Raw genomic sequence first — 21,058 nt, 5'->3', positions numbered from 1 at the left:
TCTGAGTGGAGACGATCTGGCTTTTTTCCGATACAAGAGCTGCGGAATGTCTAGCGGCAGCGCCCGTCGGAATTCAAGGGGAATAAATTGATGGTGTGGCATTACTGCAGGAATCGATGTACAGGGTATGAGGTGATTTAGACGCGTCATTGAAGCGCCAGACATCCAACGTCGCCGATATGCAACTCGGAACAAGGTGACTCGGATGAGATATCGACGCCACCTCAGGAGTGTATCTCGGTGGTGTTGGTGGATGGATCCAAAGAGGTGAGAGAACACGAAAAGGGTAGACATGGACTGGGCGGAACTAACGACGCTAGTGGATGAAACAAGCCTAGCCTCTTTTTCCTTGTTCAATGGCTTCGACGCGACCTTCCCAGCTACCATCATCACATCACCCCCACTCTCGCGCTTGATCTGGCATTAAAAAAAATGTCCGGAGCAGACAACAACCCAAGGAAGCGGAAAGCTGAGCCTCGCGAACGGCAAGATGGCGACGAGAAAAGAGCTAAGGTAAGTCCTTTTCTTCGTGCGACTTTTAAAACTCCGACCGTCCTTGCAGTCTTGGCCTTACAGGTCTATTTTCGTCATGCAGCTGCTGCCGTGATCTTTATCAGGCTGATGTAAGACCTCAGGGCAAAAGAAACTGGGATATGCCCCGTAGGGGTGGGATCCAATCTCGTGCTATCAAGCCCGGTGATGCGGGCATATGGGCAACATGCGCTATGAAGAAGGAAGCAAAATCCGTCTCTGACCTTCGAGATTTGTTCCAAGAGGTAAGAAAAACCTTGATATGGCACTGTGATCGAGTTGTACGACCGAGGATGCTGATTGGTGGCAGTACGCTACTACGCTGTATGGCACGGCCGAGTCCAATGGCACGGCTGCACAGGACAGCTCTGATTCCGAAGGAGGTGATATTGAAGCTGAGATCAACAAAGAGCTCGCCGATATCCGCAAGCCGACCACAAAGCCATTGTTCACATCCCTCAAGCTCGATACCCAATGCTGTAAGGGTTGCCAACCATGCTTATGACAATTCATGCTGACCAATCCAAGTGATGTTCTTCAGGACACGCTCACCTATCGAACCTGTCACGTTTGTTCACAAGATCTGTCAGGACATTGCAAATGGCGCACAGCCAAAGAACTTACGTTACGTCAAGCGACTAACACCTATCACTGCAACCGATAAGGCTACTCCTCAGGGTCTTGAAGCTGTCGCGAAAGAAGTCCTCGCACCCCACTTTCATGGCGCAGGTCAAGTGGGGAAGAAGGTGAGTACAAGCTCCTTCTATTAGATGATGCAGCCTCGTCGTGCAAAGATCTTCGCTAATGCGCGTTGGCCCAAGTTTGCAATACGTCCATCGATACGCAACAACAAGGAGTTTTTGAGAGACGGTGTCATCAACACAATTGCAGCTGCGGTTGGTCCTGGGCACAAAGTCGACCTCAAAAATTATGATCTCCTTATTCTTGTAGAGATTTACAAGGTACGGTTATGCCCCCCTGTGGTAGTCACGCGTCTTAGCTGCACGGTGTGATGAAATTCTGGTAATTGCTTACGTCTGATAGAATATCTTGGGTATGAGCGTGGTTGGGCCTGACTTTGAGAAGCTCAAACGTTTCAACATTGAAGAGCTTCGTCAGCCATTGTCTTCTGTCAAACCAGAAACCGACGATCAGTTAGGAAAGATCAACAAAAACAATAGTGCCTGAGAAGGAGATGAACGGATGTGCTCCGTGGGGTAGCAGTCTCGTGGCTAGAACGCCCAGCGCAACATTGTCCACAAACCGAATAAACCTCCGATCGGGGCCACTATGGCTTGCATTGATGGTTATTCTTGTGGTGAAGCAGACGACTGGTGAAACATCGGAGGAGGTACAACAGCTATTCAGATGCTGACTTGAGACCCAGCGTTCTACTGCGACTCGTCTCCGATCTGTCGGGTGTATATTTTAGTGTTTGCACGGACCGCCACCATTATGACGGAAGGGCGTCGATGGTGTGGAAGCAGTTGACTGGCCAGGTCCTTGTAACAGATTGCGCCGAGCGAACGGAGGCCCCATACCAGCTTGACGTTGCGCTGATCACAACATTCCGCTCTTTCACACCACACTCATGTTCACGTGGTCACTTACCGTCTCTCAGGTTCCATCAGCATGTGCTATCGAGAGACGTTAATGATTGATGCATCATTGAACCTTGCCTCTGCATAGCCAATCATGACACGCGATAGGCGACATTCTTACCGGACGCCTAACCGCTTGTAGGTGCTCTTAACGAACGGTGAGAACGCCAGCCTGGACGCCTCTCGCGTCCTTCTCCGCGTCCTTCTCCGGCTTTGCTAGTCTTATTCGCTCAGAAAGAAGACGCTTGCCTACAAGCCCCGTACACGCATGAATGACTTTTGCTTTTCCGCTAAGCAGGGGATAAACGAGATGGTAGTCGAGGTGGCTTGTAGGATGATTGGAATTTGTAGAAGTGCTACTATGTGTCGACTGTGATGCGAATCGGTTTGGCCGAACGAAGGAAGTGGTTTCATCAACTGGAATTCAGCATACTCGGTCTTGCTCGGTCTGGCGTTACGATGCTTTTGCTTCCAGACGTCCATCGGAAAATCTGTTGCAACCAGATCGATCTATGTCGACACGATGTAAAAGGAACACTGTGAGAAGTTGTTCATGTAGCATCGGGTCATTCTTAATGCCTAGAGAGTCCCTGACATGCAGCAGTCCACAAGCTCCCGGCCTCCACTTTCGGATCACGCTAAGCCTCGCCTGAATTTAGTACATCGCTACCCAACTCTTCATAATGCATCTTCCCCCGCTGGATGTCGCAATCTATCCCCTCACCAGTATGAGCCGTGGTACGTATGCTCTAAAGCACGCTCGGCCCTCTTCGTCAACTTCATCATCTTCGTCGTCTTCATCAACATCTTCACATACTGCCATCACTACACTCGACTTTCCTAGCATACAGAGGGTGATCAGATCGGTGTTTCGATCCTCGAAAATCACTGTGCAGCAAGTTGAAGTTCTACAAAGATGCCTCCATCAAGTTTACCTCGCAAGACTAGAAGATGGTAGTTGTTTAATGCTTAAATGCCCACCACCTTACAACGTGCAACTCCTCCGGCACGAGAAACACTTCCTGGAAACGGAACGGAAGACGCTCGAGACATTACACGAGTACACACAAATACCTGTCCCTCAACTTATCAAGTATGACAGTCACGGCGGACCGCTCGGCACACCATTTCTCATGATGAGCCACATAGCCGGTCGCAAGCTTTCGGAATTTGCGCCATACCTTACAGCCAGCGAACGAAGTTCCATCGATCAAACACTGGGTATTTATGTCCGCGCTCTCACTACACTGTCAGCAACCCAATTCGGCATGACACACCGAGTCTTTGCCAAAAAGGGCAGCAATTCCTGGCGCGAGGCCTTCCTCGCTCTCCTCGAAGCCACAATCCGCGACGCGGAAGATATGCTCGTCAACGCACACTCTGAAAGCATACGATTCTGGGTCGGCAAGCACGCGCAATGCTTAGAAGATGTCATTGAGCCGCGTCTTGTGGCCTTAAACGTATGCGACCCGGAAAACGTGCTTATCGACGAGCGTACTAAGCAGGTCGCTGGTCTGGTTGGTTTCTCAAACGTCATCTGGGGCGATCCGCTGATGAGCGGCGGTATGGCGGATGGTAACGAAGCGTTCTTCGCCGGCTTAGGGGACTATCCGGTCAAGACTGCGAGTGCGAGGACCAGAATGCTCATGTGAGTGGTGGTGCGGGTAATTAGGGGGTCGCAGTACTAACCGTGATAGGTACAAAACTTACAGAGCCACAGTGCGAATTGTCGCACACCACTACCGGCCGCATGACGGCATTGATGAACTTGGTGCGAGGCGAGAGTTGAGCTATGCGCTCAACGACCTTGCAGCCATCTAGGCTATAGTAGCTTAGAAGGCCTAGAATGGCATTATATTTCTCTTCGTGCTTTGCATCAAGCGGGTCAGGTATTAAACAAACATACATGGCGCTACAGGAGTGCCCTAGATGTATGGGTACTGTATTTTTTTTTAAATCCGGAAAGAGTTTGGGCTTCAGGGCGTAGAGCGTCTCTTTCTTGCACTATGAATGATTGGGGATAGCCAGAAGAGTAGTCGCTGCAGACCATTGACATTGATGGACTGTTTGCGGCTAGGTGTAGCGAGCGGTGTAACATCGCTGTGTGCCATTACTGAACGCCTGGATTAGTTACGAAGGGGCGTAAAGTGCTGGGTTTCACCGCATAAGAATGAGCTTTTTGCAAGCTTACATTGTGTATTATACTCCCTCCACAATATGAGTTTCACTCCTACTAGACGATACAATCATACCGTCCGTCGTTTACGCGTGTCTTTGCTCATTGATTGATACTTGTCGCGTGAGCTAGTGACTGGAGAGGGAAGAAAGTGGATATAGTTACCGTCTTGAATTTGTCGTAAATGTTATTACTTCGCCTAATGACGCGACCGTACAGCAACTGGGGTAGGCGAATGTTGTGATTCGAAGCAACATCGCGGTGTCATAAGCCGCTCAGCCCCAGAAACGTGCATAGACACATAGAGAATGTAACGTTCTACCTCGATACCCATAAGTACTAATTTGCGGAGTGGGTCGAGCTACTGTGCCGCCCTTGGCCATGGATCATAAGTGCTGACGACCCATAGCCTACAATTTCCATACATGCCATGCATCGTCTACCCTTGCCAACACATGCGTGTCCACTGCCTACTCTAATGCTCCATCTCGCTCACCCCTGTTTCTGGAATCGATTAGTGGTAATCTGTGGAAGCACATCCGCCAATCATCTACGTCAAAGCTCGCTAGATAACGCCTCATCTGGAGTAGTGCGAGGGAGGGGTAGGCGAAGATAGACGACACATGGCGGGCCGATGTTCTTCGGAGTTGCACGTTCGTAGCTTCTCGCTACTTTTGTAGGAGATGGGCAAGAGCAGCTTAGCGTGAACAGAGTGGGTGATGACGAGGCTGTAAGCCCTAAGGACAACTGTAATTCAGGTCTTTCCAATCGTGTGACGAGTCTGTGTTCACCTGCCTTTCTATATAGATTCGGTGTCTCGTTCGCTTATTGTCATGTGCAGAGTTTACTTGTGAAGAATGACTACAGGATTCAAAGGAGGGAGATGGCCTTCAGTTTCGGAGTACGACAAGCGCCTGGTGGCGAGGAAGATAACATGGCTCGAGTTGCCACTTCCCGAAACACGGCTTGAAGGATGATGTTTCGGAGCGACACTTGATAAGACATGCGCCAAATAGTTGTCATTACCATGAGTTTACAGTTTCGCGTCAAGCCGAGTTGAGCCTTTTAGCGCATCGTCGATAGTAGACATAGCCTGGACAAGTTTTTCTTCTTGCAACCTTGGTGCAACGACTTGTACGCAAAGTGGTGTTCCAAGGTAGATCGATCGATCGAAGTCAGCCCCTAAAGAAAATGTTAGCCATGCAGCAACTCGGTGTGCTTTCAGCACCTGCCAGTCAAGCGGCACTACTTACAAAGCTCTCTATTTGCCTTATCCCAGCTGCCTAATGGCTTTGTGTCCGCCATCTCTCCCTCCATATCTGCCGTTCCGAATGATCTTACTGGCACAACACCCGCCGGGTAATCCAACAGCACGAAGGAGCTAGTGTAACTAACACCGTTGTAGCGGTCAATGGGCGGCACAGGATGTGGCGCAACAGGACAGATAAAGGCATCTATCTCGCCATGCTGGTCTTTCCAGATCTGCAAAAACTTCTTTCGTAACTGCTCACGTTTACCGTGGAGTTGCTGGACTTTGGGAAGCTCCATGGCTTTCTTACGCTTGAGCCGTGTGGATAACCAAGGTGAGAGAGGCTCTTTGAAGGACTCCAGGATATCGAACATTGCGTTTCCGCCCTCAACACCAAAAAGTGCGTTAGCGAGAGATTGGCATTGTGAGAAAAGTGGCGTAATATCCATCTCAACTACCTCAGTTCCGGACTTCTTCAATTTGTCTTTGACTTCATCTAAGATGTTCAGGATTGGAGGATGCGGTTCGATGACTCCATCTCTTCTGACGACACCAATTCTCAACTTCTTTCGTGTTGTGGACAAGAAAGACCATGGTGATGGCACGACATCCGGGTCCATTCCCCAGGGTTGCTGTGTTGATACTGCGGAGAAGAAGAGTTCGACGTCGCGCATAGTGTGGGCGAGCGGCCCAGCACTGGCTGGAATACCAATTTTCGTCGCTCCAGGCAGCATACCACCCTCTTGGCCGGCGTAGGGTATGCGTTCCCAGCTAGGTTTGATACCAAAGGTTCCATCGCACATGGCTGGTATCCTAATACTACCGCCAACATCTGTACCCACACCTAATACCGAGCCGCGCATTGCGATCAATGCTCCTTCTCCCCCTGAACTTCCGCCAGCGGTTACAGCGGTATTGAGTGGGTTGATAGTGCGCCCAAAGACATTGTTGTGGGAGTCCAGAGCCATGAGCGTCTGGGGTACATTTGTCTTACAGTACAAGACTGCTCCAGCGCCCAGCAAGCAATCGACGAGGACTGAGTTTTCTTCCGCTGGCTTGAAGCAAAGGGCTGCGAGACCAATAGAAGCATCGTAACCACGCACTCTAAACGTATCTTTGAGAGAGACAGGCACACCGTGCAGAGGTCCAAGAGGTGCTTTTCCTGATGCTAGATGGTCGTCAAGTTCCGAAGCTCTCTTCAGCGCATCATCAAAGAAGACCTCCGTAAGGCAATTTGTGAGTTGATGGGCAATTGCCGCTCTCTGTTTCAATGTCAGACACTAATAGGCGATGCCGATTGCAGATTCAGTAAGAAAAGACATACTTTACAAAAGGCTCTCGTTACATCAATGCACATTAGTTTCCTGGCCTTGATCGCTTCGGCCAGCGCGACAGCATCGTAATTTTCGGTGATGTCCAATTCCTTCTTGGTTAGAATCCCGGACTTGTGTGGTATATCCGTATAGCTCTTGACATTGGCCTCGGGTAAGCTGCTCAGCTTCCACTCCTTTGGTATGCGTCCATCTTGTTCTTCCTTCTTCCGTTTTGATACAAACTGCCAATCGGCCTTGAATGATAAACTTTCCTGAGACATTGCGATGCTTGAGTGTGTCGAAGACGGGCGTCGTGATGTCGCGGAGATGGTGAATGCTAGGGTAGAAGCCGAGGTATGCCACGAACGGACTAGTGCCTTGAGGGGTAGGGAACAGTGATTGCTGACTCTCAGAGCATCATCGACTGGAGGCATCCGAGCAGACAATTCTACGCTAAAGCAGCGCTTCTCGGCGCAAGCTGTACCATACCTTCCTACCACTCTTCTCATGGAACAGACTCTTAGTTCAGGAAAGATGTCGTCAGGTACCAAAACCTGATTGCGTAAGTAGCAGGCTGGAATACTTAGCCAAAGACGGCAGGACGCCTCCTTGCGCTAGGGAAATGAAGCGTACCAAGGGGATGTTGAGAGGATGAGATAAGGACCGCAAAGTCACTGCCACGGTTGGCATCATGCTATGTAGGAAACGGTCACATGTTTACGTGCTTCACATGGATTTTAGTCTGCTGACATCTGACATGACGGGGAGTCGCGATCGCGTCTGTAATCCCTGTTGCCGTCAATTGAGGGCGCGCCACAAGCGTCTCCTGCCAGCTGCCCCGGAATATTTTCCCGCTTGGCCCTGGCTGGCACCGCGACGCACGCCGTGCCCCCATTGCTAGTAGCCCACCCATTGATACACGTTGCTTCTGTACTCCTCTCTCTTCTTCACTCTTACATCGCTTTGTTACCTTGTTGTCTAATTGCATACTCGCATCTTTCGCCATGGCCGCCGGTAACTTCTCACTGCCTCCGGGGCAGCACCCTTACTACCCCATTGAGAAGGAGATTGTGGGCTACCTGGCCAACAAATGGGGCACGCTGGACCTGCTGCTCATGTTCGCTGCTGGATGTGTCGCCATCTTCAGCGTCACGTATGTCATGGTTAAGCGCCTGCGCCCCAATGCCAGCACCGGCGACCTTTCCACCATCATGTGGTTTGTGCTATGCGGCTGCATCCACTCGTTCTTCGAGGGCTACTTTGCCTACAACTTCAGGAACATGGGCGGATTGAACGATCTTTTTGGACAGCTGTGGAAGGAGTATGCGCTGAGTGACTCGCGTTACTTGACCCAGGACGCTTTCGTTCTGTGCATGGAGACTGTCACCGCTGTACGTACACACCGCTCCTCCCATGGCCCCAGAGCCCGACTGCAGTGACTAACGCACAACCTCACAGGTTTTCTGGGGCCCAGGTTCCTTCCTCTGCGCCTATCTCATCTCAATTGACCACCCCCTCCGCTACTCGGCTCAGCTCATCGTCTCGCTTGGTCAGTTCTACGGCGACGTTCTGTACTATGCTACATCGCTTTTCGACCACTACATCCTCAACCTCTCATACTCGCGTCCTGAACAGTTCTACTACTGGGGCTACTTTGTCTTGATGAACGCTTTCTGGATCGTTATCCCTGGATACCTCATGTACCAGAGCGTCATGGCTACATGGAGCGCTTTTGCGGCTGTCAACGATGCGGCAAGGCTTGTTGAGAAGATGGGCAAGAAGCGCAACTAGCAGAATGCTCCGTGTATCAGGCTTGTCGACACGGCTTCCGCGGACAGAAAATTACCACCGTCGGAGTGGAGGCGTGCTGGGATGGAAGTTGTTATTACTATGGATTGAATGTTGGGATGGACTGCAAAAGTATTCTGGACACGATACAGGGACGCTATTTTGATACCCTAGATTTGAACGCGCATCTTGGTTCGAAGGCGCTTGATCGATAGGCTTGGATAATGCTAATAGAAGAATATGGCAACTAGATCCACAAAAGGAGAACTACCGTTCTGCTATCTGACTCTGCGCGTGTAACCCCGAAAGTGCCGATCACTCGACTTAGTTTTTACCCTAATATCGGCTTTTCGCGCGTCGTAAGCACGACCCTTGCCGCACATCACAAACAAGCCGTATACATAAGCTCTCGACAAGGTCTCCGACCTATTGGGCATGCTAGTTTCGGGCGGTAAACCTTGATATTCACAGCCATGCATCCATCAAACGCTTTCTTCGCACACTTGTGCCTCCTCGCCTCTTCAGCCGCAGCCCTACCCAAGACCGGCAGCCATGCTTCTCATCCTCTCTCCCTTCAGATGGCTCAATCGGTCATTTCTCGGAACCAGGGTATCCTGGCCAGCCAAACAGACTCTTCTGCGCTTCTGCAAGCCCGGTTCGTTCAGAAGACGTTCCATCAAATCCTCTCCACCTATCCAAACGCCTCACTAGCACCGACGCTCGATGCTTATATCACCAAAAGTGTCGATTCCGTAGTTCCTGTCGTCTCTAATGCCACACGCGATACTACATATCCCTTGGATCGTCTAAGTAGCGGGAACAGTTTACTACAACTATGGCAGGAAAGCGGAGAAGAGAAGTACAGAATAGCAGTCGAAGCACTAAGGCAAAGTGTGGACTTGCAGCCTAGAAATAACCAAGGAGGACTGTGGTATTACGTCTATCCGTACTGGAGTTACCTGGATGGCATGTTCAGCCTTACTCCGTTCCTTGCGGCATATACCAATGATCTTGGCAACAGCTCCACAACAGAGACTGCACTAGAGGATATGGTCCTCCAACTCGACTTGCTATGGCAACACTGTTACTTTGAAAAGACTGGTCTTCTTGTGCACGGCTACGACGCTTCTCGCACGGCAGTGTGGGCCAACAACGTCACGGGCGCAAGCCCACATGTATGGGGACGCAGTCTAGGATGGTATTGTATGGCGCTCGTCGACACGCTTGAATTGCTGCCTCTTGCCGCCACTCATACACGGCGATACATCGAAACACGTTTCCAGCAACTCATGCCTGCCGTTGTTGAGGCAGCGGACGCGAAGACAGGGGCTTGGTGGCAGGTGATGGACAAGCCTGATCAAGAGGGGAATTATCTGGAGAGTAGTGCGAGTAGCATGTTCGTGTACGCTTTGCTCAAGGGCGTGAGGATGGGATTGTTGCCCACGCATGCGATGTCGAATGGCACTGTGGAAGTTGCAAAGAGGGCGTACGCCTACATGGTCGATAGCTTTGTCGTGCATAACGGGAACGGGACGTTGGGTTGGAATGGCACGGTTGGGGTGTGTAGCTTGAACTCGACGGCTAGCTACGAGGTAAGTGATGGCAAGCCGCAGGAGTCCAAGTGGATGCTAATGAGGTGTCATAGTACTATGTGGGGCAGCCGATTGTCTACAACAGCGTGTTGGTATCAGCGGCCTTTGTGCGCGCGAGCTTGGAAGTTGAGAGATTGAGCATTTAGCGTGGTGAGGACATGTGATTTTGGCGGTCCTGGCGGGCACAAAAGCAATTGTAGGACAGAAGATTAAAATAAACATGGTGATTGACCCCACGCAAAAACCTCCGGGATCAGTATCATGGGTAATTTGACCAGGCCTTGGTACACGGCGAAGGCATGCGTGGCATAAATCCACAAAACCTGTTGTTGTTCTTGCAGCGTTGTATTGCCAGGGGTGTCTTTGACTAAGAAAATGGCGGGGTTGGTCCGCAAGGCAGTGACCATGGCGAAGTTCGCAGGTATCTTGGATGTAGTTGTAATGGCAGCGGATGTGCAGCATGGGTTCGATGATGGAATCGTGCGTCGACGTGGTGTGCACAGCTGCTTAGGCGAGCATGGCCTTGATGGATGTTCCCGAGGGATAGCCCAACCTCACTGGGGTGCGAGATAGCAATGTCTCAGCCGGCATGTAAACAAGAGGCTGGAGAGGCCCGGACTCGACGTCGTCTAGACCAAGAGGCTGCATAGGAAGTTTATGCTGATGGCACAAGCACCATCGGCTTATCGCATTGCTTGTCGCCGCCGACTGGGACGTGCTGCACACTTGGCCAGCCCGGTTTTACTGGCGGCCCGCATCCATTATTGGGTCATCAAACATGACACCGTCCCTCTAGCAGTTCGCTCAAGTCTGCGCTACGCTCAACCATCCCCTCTGATGGGGTGACAGCTTTCACCACCGTCATCACCACCATCACTCACCTATACACTCGCTGTCTGCATTGTTGCGCCTCTACGCACGCAGAGGCAGCTCCGGCGTAGCTCTGGAAACGGCCCGTCAGCCTCGACGACACAGAACACCAAAACACCAAAACACCAAAACACCAGAACACAAACACGCCCGGATCCGCGCTCCGACAACCACTCCGTCCCCCGCGACGCCTGCCCGCAGCTCCAATGACACTGGGACTCGATGCCCGCTTCCCCCTGGCCCAGTGACCCTGACAATACGGCTGGACAGAAGAGAAATGGCACGCCGGGCAAGAAGATGGGCGCGACGGACAAACAAGCAGCCATGGACGGCAAGGACTTTGCCAAGGCCATTGGCATCAACAAGCCCGCCAACGTGCGCGACAAGATAAAGCGCTGGCAGCAGGACGTCGACCCCGACGCCGCGAGCAAAGACGACGCCGGCGCATCCGCTCCCGAGACTTCGACCAAGCCTGCAGCCTCGCCCAAGCCGCTGACGACGCCAAAGACGAAGCCCCACGACGACAAACCCAACTGGAAACCCGTGCACGAGCGAGGCGAGTCGGTCGGCGCCAGTCCAGAGCGCCCGGGCAGCGCAAAGAAGACGCCCGTTCCCCACAATGAACTCGACGAGGACCTGCTCACGGCAACAGCGCCCAAGAAGCGCGTCATCAGTGATTCGCACTGGCGCGCCAAACAATCACCACCAAAGGATGCCGCTGGTCGCCCCCTGCCCAAGACAATCCCAAACGCCTGGGTGCGCCCCTCACGCATCATCCCCAAGAAGCCCCCAAGCCCTGAGCTCAAGCCTTTGGCTCCCGTCACGCCTCAATCAAACCCTCTGCTGCCCTTTGCCGAGTACATAGGCAAGAGCACAGGACAGGTCAAAGCCCCGCCCAAGCCCCGCCGACCGTCCAAACCCTCGAGCTCAGAGAACGATCCTCGCCCGACGAGTAGCGGGGCAGGAAGCGGCAAGGGTGCCAAGAGTGCGAAGAGTGACGAAGCCCCGTCAGGTTCTACCTCGCCTCAGCCCGACAAGGACAAATCGGAGCTTGTGAGAATCAGGCGTAGCAGACGACGCGCGCGGACATCGCCACGCGCATCCATGTCGGCAGAGGATCTCATGCCCTTCACACCATGGACACGAGGAACAGGACGAAGATCCGGCTCAGTACAGAGTGACGACCCCCGCAATGTCGTCACAGTCGAGTACGCAGAGAGCTCAGCCCCGTCTATTAGCGAGAGCCGAATCACTTCGCCACGAGACGATGAATTGCGAGAGAGACGGCGCCGGCGCCGTCCGAGAAGCAACGGTGCTCGCACAGAAGACGAGAGCACCAAGCCGGCGCCAAAACCCTCACGGAAGAAGAGTCGCAGGTCCTACCCCAGGACCCAAGAGGAAGCTGCTACACCATTGATCATTCCAGCAGCCCAAGAGACGACCACTTCCACGAAACCACCGGGAAGCCGCTTAGAAGCCTGGCTCAGCAGCACGCCCGACCCCTTGGCAGAACCCAAGCCCCGACGCAGACGCAAGTCCAAGGAATCTATATCAAGTCCAGAATCCGCCTCCAAGGCCAGCAGATCCGAAGTCACACTATCCACCGACGTAACATCCGAGATTCCCGTCAAGAAGACGCGCTCGCGCCGCAGACGCAAGTCCAAGGAGTCTGTATCGTCTCTCGATCTGCCCGCTACGGTCGAAGGGTCAGAGGTTACTACCTCTACCAAGACAACACAAGATGAGCCTACCAAGAAGTCACCACGAAGGCGCCAGTCAAAAGAATCAGTCTCATCTCTCGACCTGCCTTATAAGGCTGAGCAATCAGAAGTCAGTGCGTCCACTGAGACGACACGGGACGAACCTGTCGAGAAGCTCCGCCGTCGCAGTAGTGGTAGTGGTGGCGGTGGTAGCAGAAGGCGTAGAAGACGTTCGAGCCGCGAGATGACCATCAACACCCAAAATCTTGATGAGGCTCCGTCTACTGTCGTTTCAGATGCCACGACCGAGACGACAGCCCAGGACCAGGAGAGTGAAGTATCCGTCACCCCAACGCCCTCACTCAAGCGCCGTGGCGCAAAGCGCGGCCAGTATTCTCCCACCAAGGGACGATCCATGTCCTCTCCTCTCCGTGAATCTACCTCGATCGATGATATACCCAAGGATGACGTTACTGATCTGGACGCTGCTTCCTCCGCGCCTTCTTCATCTGTCGATATGCCTGTGCCTGATGCCATGCCTATGCCTTTGCGACCACGACAAATTCTAGGTCCACGTATGTTCCCTTCGACTGGCAAGCGCCTTTCAACTATCGCTTCGTCACGGTCAGCGCACTCATCGCAAGCGCCAGCTTCTGATACCATTACAACCATCTCTGAGGAAGCAAGCACCGTTCCCGGAGCACCTGCATCAGAAGTAGGCTCGTACTTGAACCCGGAAACCTCGACTATTATTAGCCGCCAGAGTACCCGCCGCAGGAAGCTTGCCAGCCATGCGGATCTCATATCCGTACTTTCCATGCCCAAGGCAAGCTCAAAGTCCAAGAGCATCGTCTCTGCCCGGAGTATTCGTACCAACAGGAGTCGCCTGGCCACTGCCACTATAGACGACATAATGAAGGAGCTTACTGCTGATGAAGAGAAATATATGCGGGAGCTCCGCACCTTAGTCGATGGTGTTATTCCTGTCCTTCTCAGCTGCGTCCTTTCCAAGTCCGAATCCGCCATCGCAGCTGGCCTGTTCTCTCGCTCTTCCAAGTCAGATCCAAGTGAGGTAACCAAGCCAATCGTTGACATGGGTGTCTGTCTAGAGCGACTCAAGAACTTGCACAAGCGCGTTCCCAAGGAAGACTCCGATGCGCTTGTCTCCTGGGCTCAGAGCGCGCAGCGGGTGTACTCCGACTATATCTCCGCGTGGCGCCTTGGCTTCCAAGACGTTGTAATCAGTCTTGCACCAGCAGATGACGATCCTTTCAAGCCCGCGAAGGTCGTCAATGGACCAGAAGACGGCGCGCCATGGGACGAAGGCATGCCGCGAAACGCTGAAGGATACGTGATCAACAGCGACGGCGAGCGTGTCGACGTCGCCTATATGCTCAAGCGCCCGCTAGTGCGACTAAAGTATCTCTCCAAGAGTTTGAAGGTATGTAGAGGTAACCTGTCCATGTTAATGCAATGCTAACATCAACCAAGGGTATCAACCACTTGAAACCCTCCGACCGAGTAGAGCAAATCTCAAAGATCTTCCAGGATCTAGTTACGGCAGCACGCAAGCGTTCGAATGACGAACAAGCCCGCCTCGAAGACGAGGCTGCGGCTAGCGTTGATCCCACTCGCGCCCGTGATCCCCGAAGCCTCGCCCCCCTTGCGGGCGTCCGGGTTGATTCCACGCGTTGCGTGCGAGCCAGAGATCATTTCGATCTCCACCTGTTCCACTCGAGTGGTCAGGAAATGAGTTGTCGCGTTGAGCTCCTGCTCCGTGATAATGCACCAGGCACAGGAGTCGGAGGTGACATACTGTTCTGCGAAGTGGACCCGACAGGACGTTGGTTACTCCTACCACCTGTCCAGCTCAGTAACGCCTCCGCACGAAATGGCGATCTGCAAGGCGAAATAATCGTCATGATTCGTGGGAAACAAAATGACGGATCAGAATGGAGTGAAGTCATGTCCTTGATATCCGAGGATGAACAGGCTGGTTTCGAGTGGGTGCAAATGCTCGGTCTCAATCCCATCCCACCTCCAATCGAAGAAGTAAGGAAAAATCAGGCTACATCCAACAATGCGCAAAGGCCTGCCAGCAGCCACGGATCGTCTTCCCTCCTCTCAGCCGCAACCCAATCTACACTTCCACAGAAGAGCAGGACACCAAGCCCACATGAGATTGACATCCCTATTGGCGAGCAACATACTGAAGTATCAAAAGTATGGCACTACGACACTCCCGATAGGCGTAACCAGTCTCGTACCATATCGCCTATCACTCCACCCAGTGGTGATGGCTCTCATATCAACGCATATGATTCAGAGCCCCATACGCCCATAGATGCTATGCAGACCGCCTATCAGCTCCTCAACGATCCTGACAGGACGCCTCGCGGTCTTGATGAGGCAGTACGAGCGGAAGGCACCGGGTCACCTTCGAGCTTGAAACGAACAAGGGCGAAGAGATTATCTAAGAACCCCACTCTTTCCCCACACTCAGCACGGCCGTCTCGCCAGATCACGCTCGAAGATCCGGCAGATCCAGAGAAGACTAAATCGCCGGTCCAAGAGACTAAACCACGTCGGAAGTCTACTAAGAAGCGTCCCCAAAAGAGCTACAGTGTCTGGATGCCATCCTCTCAAGTAGATGATTCCGACGAGTCCGACGAATCTTACAGTTCTGAAGAAGACAAGAGCACTGTCAAAGACTCAGAGATCTCACCACCTGGCTCGCCTCCCTCTCCACAGCGTCCACAAGCACATAGACGAGTGTCCTCCGTTCCCTCGCTGGAATTACCGAGCATCCCAAGACAAAGGAAGTCAAGCCGTCCATCAACACCAACACAAGATGCAGGAGATGAAGAAGACAGTGTTCGGGAGTCTTCAGCCTCTGCACCATCGAAGATGCATGGAAAGAGCCACGATATAATTGTCGAAGATATTGTAGAGCCCAAAACAGAGGTCGAGGAGCCACCGCCAACACCACCACACCGATCTTCTAGTCCCGCAACCCCTGTAACCCTAAAGGGAACCAAAACGCCAGTATTCACCCCAACACTGCCTGGCTTCAAGAACAAGAGGCGATCATCATCACCTTTGAAGCATGAGTATGAGCCTTCTACCTGCACAGAGGAGTCAAGCGAAAGTGAGGAAGAATCTCCCTCTGAGGATGAGGTGGGCGAGGAAGACGAAGAAAGCCTGACCTCGGAGTCGTCAGAAGATGAACTGGATGACGACGTTCCCATGCCGCTCATGCCAATCGGATACCTTGGGCCACGCGGATACCCTGGGCGTACATACACCACTGGCAGAGAAACTAGCCGTCCTGCCCCCGCGGAGAAGGTAGAGAAAACCGAGAAGGTTGAAGATGAGACTAAAAAGTTCCCCAAAGTCTCACCTCCCGCATCAATTTACACTCTTCCCAATGGCACTATCACCCCATCGCAATCCGCGTCGAACACGCCATACAGAGCTGTTCCGCAAGGTTCCGGCAAGGCTTCAAAGACCATCGCATCTATCTTCGCCTGGTCTGATAATGGCCGATGGGATAGTTTGCATCCAGACGAATGTAGCATCGTCATTACGCCAGGCAAGATCGAGGTCTACGAGATCTCGATCAACCATTCTAAGCCTTTCCTGGCCGACGGCGACGAGATCATCACTCCCGAGGGAGGTGCTCCCCTAATTGCGGTTGAGCTTACCCCTCTGGTGCCGTTGCGCAAATCGACGGCCATTGATATCTCCATTCGCTCCCCACCTACCGCAGAGTCGCGCATTAAAGCTGGCAACAACATCATGTTGAGAAGTCGCAACGCAGCTGAGTGCTCGCAACTATATGCCATGATCAACCAATCCCGCATCAACAACCCGACCTACATAGCTCTTCAGAACGCCCGCGGCCCTTACGGACAATCGAGCTGGGCCGAGGCAATGGACCGCCAGAACGCAGCTAGGACAAGCGCTGAGTCTTCTGGTTGGCTGGGTGGCACGTTAGGAAGGAGAAGCAGCTACCGCAAGTCAAGCACACGCGCTGCTTCCATCTCTGCAGCCACTGAATCGTCCGTTGGCACTATGAATTCTGCCCTCCGCTCGGCATTGGGTCGCTTTTCGTTCGGCAAGAGCGGTGTCTTCAGCATCCGCAACTCGACGCTCGGATCGCGTAGTACAGGTTCCTCGTTCGATAACGGCTCCAATTCTCGACCTGGCTCGGGCGCAACTACACCTACAGGCGATGGAATGCGAGCGCCTGGTGCACCAGCTGGCATTACAAACACCAAGTGCAGGCTTTACGAGCGAGAATCACTTAAGAAATGGCGCGACATGGGCAGCGCACGGCTAACAATCATGCTGCCCTCACCTAACCCAAGCGAGCCATCGTCACCCATTAACCCACGACAGCGCGCACCTGGCACAAGAGACCACACACAGGAGCGACGCATTTTGCTCACTGGCAAGAAACATGGCGAGACACTGCTTGACGTCACCTTGTCCGAGACATGCTTTGAGCGTGTCGCACGAAGTGGTATCGCTGTTAGCGTATGGGAAGACCATATGAATGAAGACGGTGAGGTGGGTGGTGTAGGCAAGACTGGTGGTGTCTTGGGTGCAAGAGCAAGAGTTTTCATGATACAAATGAAGAGTGAGAGGGAGTGCGCATACTGCTTCAGTCTTCTTGGTAAGCTGAGGTACTAAGCCACAAACATGAGAGGGAGAGAGGGAGGACTGCACCAACAGAATGCAGCAACACACAACACGCATCCGTTATCTCGTCACTGCTATCGATTTTGTGCTTCTGTACTGCGAGCAAGCGTGGCGTTCTTTTTCACGATTTACAACGGGTGGTACTTCAAGAGGGCTTTCTGTGATACCAACTTCCCTATACAACTTTCGCTTTGTAATACTGCTTCATGTTCGTTACTTTCCTTGTCCATACTGGTTTTCTTATGCATATGGATGGAGTGTTTTCTTGTCTTTGGGGAATATACACGTGTCTTTTGCGTTTGATACCAGGTGTGTATGTTTGAAATCCTTTGGTTTTTCTGAGTGTGGGAGGTATATAGGATCAAGGCCGCGTTGGGCGGAATGGGGTGTATAGATTAATGGACAGATGTGTTGTCGAGGCTTTGTGTTTTCTTGACTGTGAAGTAGATAGATGAGGTTGATGACTACGGCGGCTATACCATGACAAATTCTAATGCCCTCTTCTTCAGCCTAGCAGCACGCGGCGGAGACCAACGAGAAGAGAATGTGGCAGGTCCTAGTTCAACATGTATCACCTCACTCGCTTCATCTACTCAAGATCTTTATCCTTGCATCCTTCTGGTGCAGTCACAGGGTTACACCTTGCAGCTAATCTTCCAGGAAGTCTGGCCACATAGTCCCAGCCCCATCGACTGCTCATGCCCCACGCTGGGAAATCGGTGCTGACGATCTGCGCACCGCTCTCGAAAGCACTTTCCCGCATCTCCGTAGTGCGGTTCAGGATAGTATCGAGAGGCACGTCAGCACGAGTTCGGATCAGGTATCCCTTCTTCACAAGACGCTGAATCTCAGCGGTGTCATTGCCGCGCGGTTCGTTGTGCTTGATGAATGCAGCATCGGGTGAGCCTTCGAGTGCGTTGGTGAAGACGGTACGGTTCTGAAGTGATGGTGCACCAGCAAGGTAGAGCTCACGAGGCGAATTGGGATCAGTTGGCTTCGGATCGTTGTCGAAGAAGAACATCAGCCGACCGCGCACGTCCTTTAGCTTTGGCCACCCATGCTGCAAGACAGACTGTTCGAGGGTGAGGCCATTCTTACGCACATCGTCGGGGCGGATGAGCTGTTCCTTGGGGAAAACAGAGAGAATTTCCGCGTCGACGTTCAAGAGGCGTGGAAGCGTCCAGTTTGTCGCTTCACCAGGGCAGACACCGCCTAGCTGACATGCTGGCGCATCTGTCTTTAGCTCTAAGTCGATAGTAATGGGTACGTGTCTGGGATTCGCATCCGACCAGCTCTTCAACTGCTTAAGGCAGTCAATGAAGGTGTGGCAGACAGAGTCAGGGTCAAAATCTGTGACGTGGAAAACCTGCAGATTCAAAAATACCAAGTCAGTGTACGTCTCACATGCATTTCGTACGGACACAACTTGCCTTGATGCCCGGCCTCTTCAACACATTCCCGTCGTAAGGTGTGCTTGTGTTGGTCAAGTTTGAAAGAGTCCATATTACGGGAGGATAGTATAGACCGCCCTTCTCATCCGAGTGCAGGTCGAGTTCGAAAGAGCGTACGGATTGGTACTCCAATTGATTGTCGAGCTCCGCGTGGGAATAGTAGTAGTCTTCTGGGGACGGAACATACTTCTCGAACACAGGTCGCTCGGCAAGTGAGACCTCACGATGGTAGGAGTTGTGTGTTCCGATAACCTGGATGTGGTTGAAGCGAATATCGGACTTTGAAGCCAATGCGCTTTCTGAATGTAATCAGCTTTGAGAAGCTTCTAGTAAGTAGTAAACATACGAGCGAAGAGCATGATGCTCGCGGAAGTCTGTTCTTGTCAGCAGTTGCTCGTTTCGTATCTTCGTCCTTGATGCATACCAAAGGGCCCATCATATTGCTCGTTCCTTTGTAAGCAAAATCCGTATACAAGATGAAGACACTCAAAATACACATAAAGGCTGCGAGTAGCAAGGCTCGGCATTTATACGCCATCCTACCCATGCTGTTCAGCATGCGATGCCTTGCACTAGAGCTCAGACGTTGAAGTCTTTCCCGCCATGCATCCGATTCACGCTAGCCCGTCGCGTGCGCTCACAATAGCTCACAATTGGTTAATCGTGCCACGTGGGATGAGTGTACACGCTTCGAAAGTTCTCAATTTAGAAGGTGCAGAAATCACCGAATGGTAGTGCCGGATACGCAACGCTTTCATGTTTGTGCACCGTTTCGATGGAGGGTGATTTTAGAACGAATAAGCGGTAGTTTGATGGCGGAAGCGATGATGGCGATGGAGCTGTTAGGAAAAAAGCGGGGTAACACCCTGTAAAGAAAGGAGCTACCACATGTCTTGGATTGTCAACAGCACCCGAAGAGGAACAGTGCAGAGTAGTCGAATAACAGAATCAATGGGCACTAAAATCTGTGTTCCGAATTGAACTCTACAATTGGTCGTACCGGGATATACTGGCTGCCACTACCAATGATGCTTTTGTCCATATTTGGCAATGAAGCCACCCACTTCAGCATCTCTTTCACCCTGCACGATTTCCAATAGCCCCTTTGCGCTTGTCTCTGAGCTTTCGACGCCGTTCTCTACTCTCTGTTCTCTGTCGCCACCCAGATCCGTTACTACAAAGCCAGGACAGTAGGTCCAGACTTTGAAGCCGTCCGGCTTGAGCTGATAGTACTGGTATGCTGTCAACATATTCAGTGCAGCTTTGCTCATGCGATATCCAGGATATTTCACACCAGAGTAAGAGCCGCTGTGGTCTGAGATTGCGCCAATGCTGCCGAGGCTGGAGCTTACGTTAATGATGCGTGGATTGGATGAATGCTTCATTAGGGGAATGAAAGCCTGGGTAATAAGTGTTGCGCCAAACACGTTGGTCTCGAAGATCGTGCGCATCAGCTCTCGGTTGGGCCATGTTCCATCTCTTTCTGGGCAAACACCAGCATTGTTGATAAGGACGTCAAGATGTCCGAAATTCTGCTCGACTTTCTTGGCTGCCGCTTCAATGGAAGTGTCGTCGTTGGCGTCAAGTTGTACCAGAGAGAGGGTGCCTTGGATGTCCGGTTTGGCTTGCAGTTCTTTCAAAACGGTCCCACCCTTCGAAAGGTTGCGTGCACCGATGATGACATGATAGTTTGGGGAGGCGGACGCAATATAAATCGCCGTGTCCAGGCCAATGCCATTCGTTGCGCCTACACAAGTAATTGAGATGAGGAGCTTAGTGTATATTTTTTGGAGAGCCTGTTACCTGTAATGAGCACGACCTCTTTCTCCGAGTAAGGTGCCATGTTTTACTGGAGCTTATGAAGCGTTTTAGGATGGGTATCGAGATGTTTGATATGAATTGAAGTGGAACAAATGGATTCTGGTGATGCTCAAGTTGACGTCGAACAGTGGCAAATATATATCCTGCCAACAACGCAACACCGGATGAATAAATTCCTCAGGCGTCCAGCGGGTAAAGTTGTGGATGGATTGAGTATAGTTGAGGATGTGGTGATTAGCAAATGGGGAATTGTACGAGGAGT

General features: G+C 52.1%; 7 protein-coding genes across 7 annotated transcripts; 5 read left to right on the top strand and 2 right to left on the bottom strand.

Moving 5' to 3' along the window:
- Positions 1-432: 432 nt before the first annotated feature.
- GT037_000537 (uncharacterized protein) lies at positions 433-1,719 on the top strand (the record flags this gene model as incomplete). The annotated part of the gene is made up of 6 exons (XM_038925584.1): positions 433-513; positions 636-776; positions 842-1,010; positions 1,060-1,277; positions 1,302-1,493; positions 1,576-1,719. 6 exons carry the CDS (start codon positions 433-435, stop codon positions 1,717-1,719), a joined length of 945 nt encoding a protein of 314 aa, XP_038791440.1.
- A 1,096-nt stretch (positions 1,720-2,815) lies between these two features.
- Positions 2,816-3,953, top strand: GT037_000536 (uncharacterized protein; the record flags this gene model as incomplete). The annotated part of the gene is made up of 2 exons (XM_038925583.1): positions 2,816-3,780; positions 3,830-3,953. The coding sequence occupies 2 exons, from the start codon at positions 2,816-2,818 to the stop codon at positions 3,951-3,953; spliced, it is 1,089 nt and encodes a 362-aa protein (XP_038791439.1).
- Positions 3,954-5,341: 1,388 nt separating this feature from the next.
- On the bottom strand, positions 5,342-7,151 carry GT037_000535 (general amidase protein; the record flags this gene model as incomplete). Its single annotated transcript, XM_038925582.1, has 3 exons — positions 5,342-5,490; positions 5,562-6,819; positions 6,882-7,151. The coding sequence occupies 3 exons, from the start codon at positions 7,149-7,151 to the stop codon at positions 5,342-5,344; spliced, it is 1,677 nt and encodes a 558-aa protein (XP_038791438.1).
- Positions 7,152-7,874: 723 nt separating this feature from the next.
- GT037_000534 (3-beta-hydroxysteroid-delta-isomerase) lies at positions 7,875-8,661 on the top strand (the record flags this gene model as incomplete). The annotated part of the gene is made up of 2 exons (XM_038925581.1): positions 7,875-8,261; positions 8,329-8,661. The coding sequence occupies 2 exons, from the start codon at positions 7,875-7,877 to the stop codon at positions 8,659-8,661; spliced, it is 720 nt and encodes a 239-aa protein (XP_038791437.1).
- Positions 8,662-9,131: 470 nt separating this feature from the next.
- GT037_000533 (glycoside hydrolase family 105 protein) lies at positions 9,132-10,396 on the top strand (the record flags this gene model as incomplete). The annotated part of the gene is made up of 2 exons (XM_038925580.1): positions 9,132-10,250; positions 10,304-10,396. The coding sequence occupies 2 exons, from the start codon at positions 9,132-9,134 to the stop codon at positions 10,394-10,396; spliced, it is 1,212 nt and encodes a 403-aa protein (XP_038791436.1).
- Positions 10,397-11,342: 946 nt separating this feature from the next.
- Positions 11,343-17,515, top strand: GT037_000532 (uncharacterized protein; the record flags this gene model as incomplete). The annotated part of the gene is made up of 2 exons (XM_038925579.1): positions 11,343-14,261; positions 14,312-17,515. The coding sequence occupies 2 exons, from the start codon at positions 11,343-11,345 to the stop codon at positions 17,513-17,515; spliced, it is 6,123 nt and encodes a 2,040-aa protein (XP_038791435.1).
- Positions 17,516-18,113: 598 nt separating this feature from the next.
- Positions 18,114-20,818, bottom strand: GT037_000531 (phosphoric diester hydrolase; the record flags this gene model as incomplete). Its single annotated transcript, XM_038925578.1, has 6 exons — positions 18,114-18,890; positions 18,946-19,274; positions 19,322-19,349; positions 19,400-19,553; positions 19,996-20,722; positions 20,779-20,818. 6 exons carry the CDS (start codon positions 20,816-20,818, stop codon positions 18,114-18,116), a joined length of 2,055 nt encoding a protein of 684 aa, XP_038791434.1.
- Between the last annotated feature and the right edge of the window lie 240 nt (positions 20,819-21,058).

Source organism: Alternaria burnsii, assembly GCF_013036055.1.
Source record: "Alternaria burnsii strain CBS107.38 chromosome Unknown 705, whole genome shotgun sequence".
Classification (NCBI taxonomy): domain Eukaryota; kingdom Fungi; phylum Ascomycota; class Dothideomycetes; order Pleosporales; family Pleosporaceae; genus Alternaria; species Alternaria burnsii.
The sequence above is the reverse complement of the archived record's forward strand: the minus strand, read 5'-3'. Positions and strand labels throughout refer to the sequence as shown.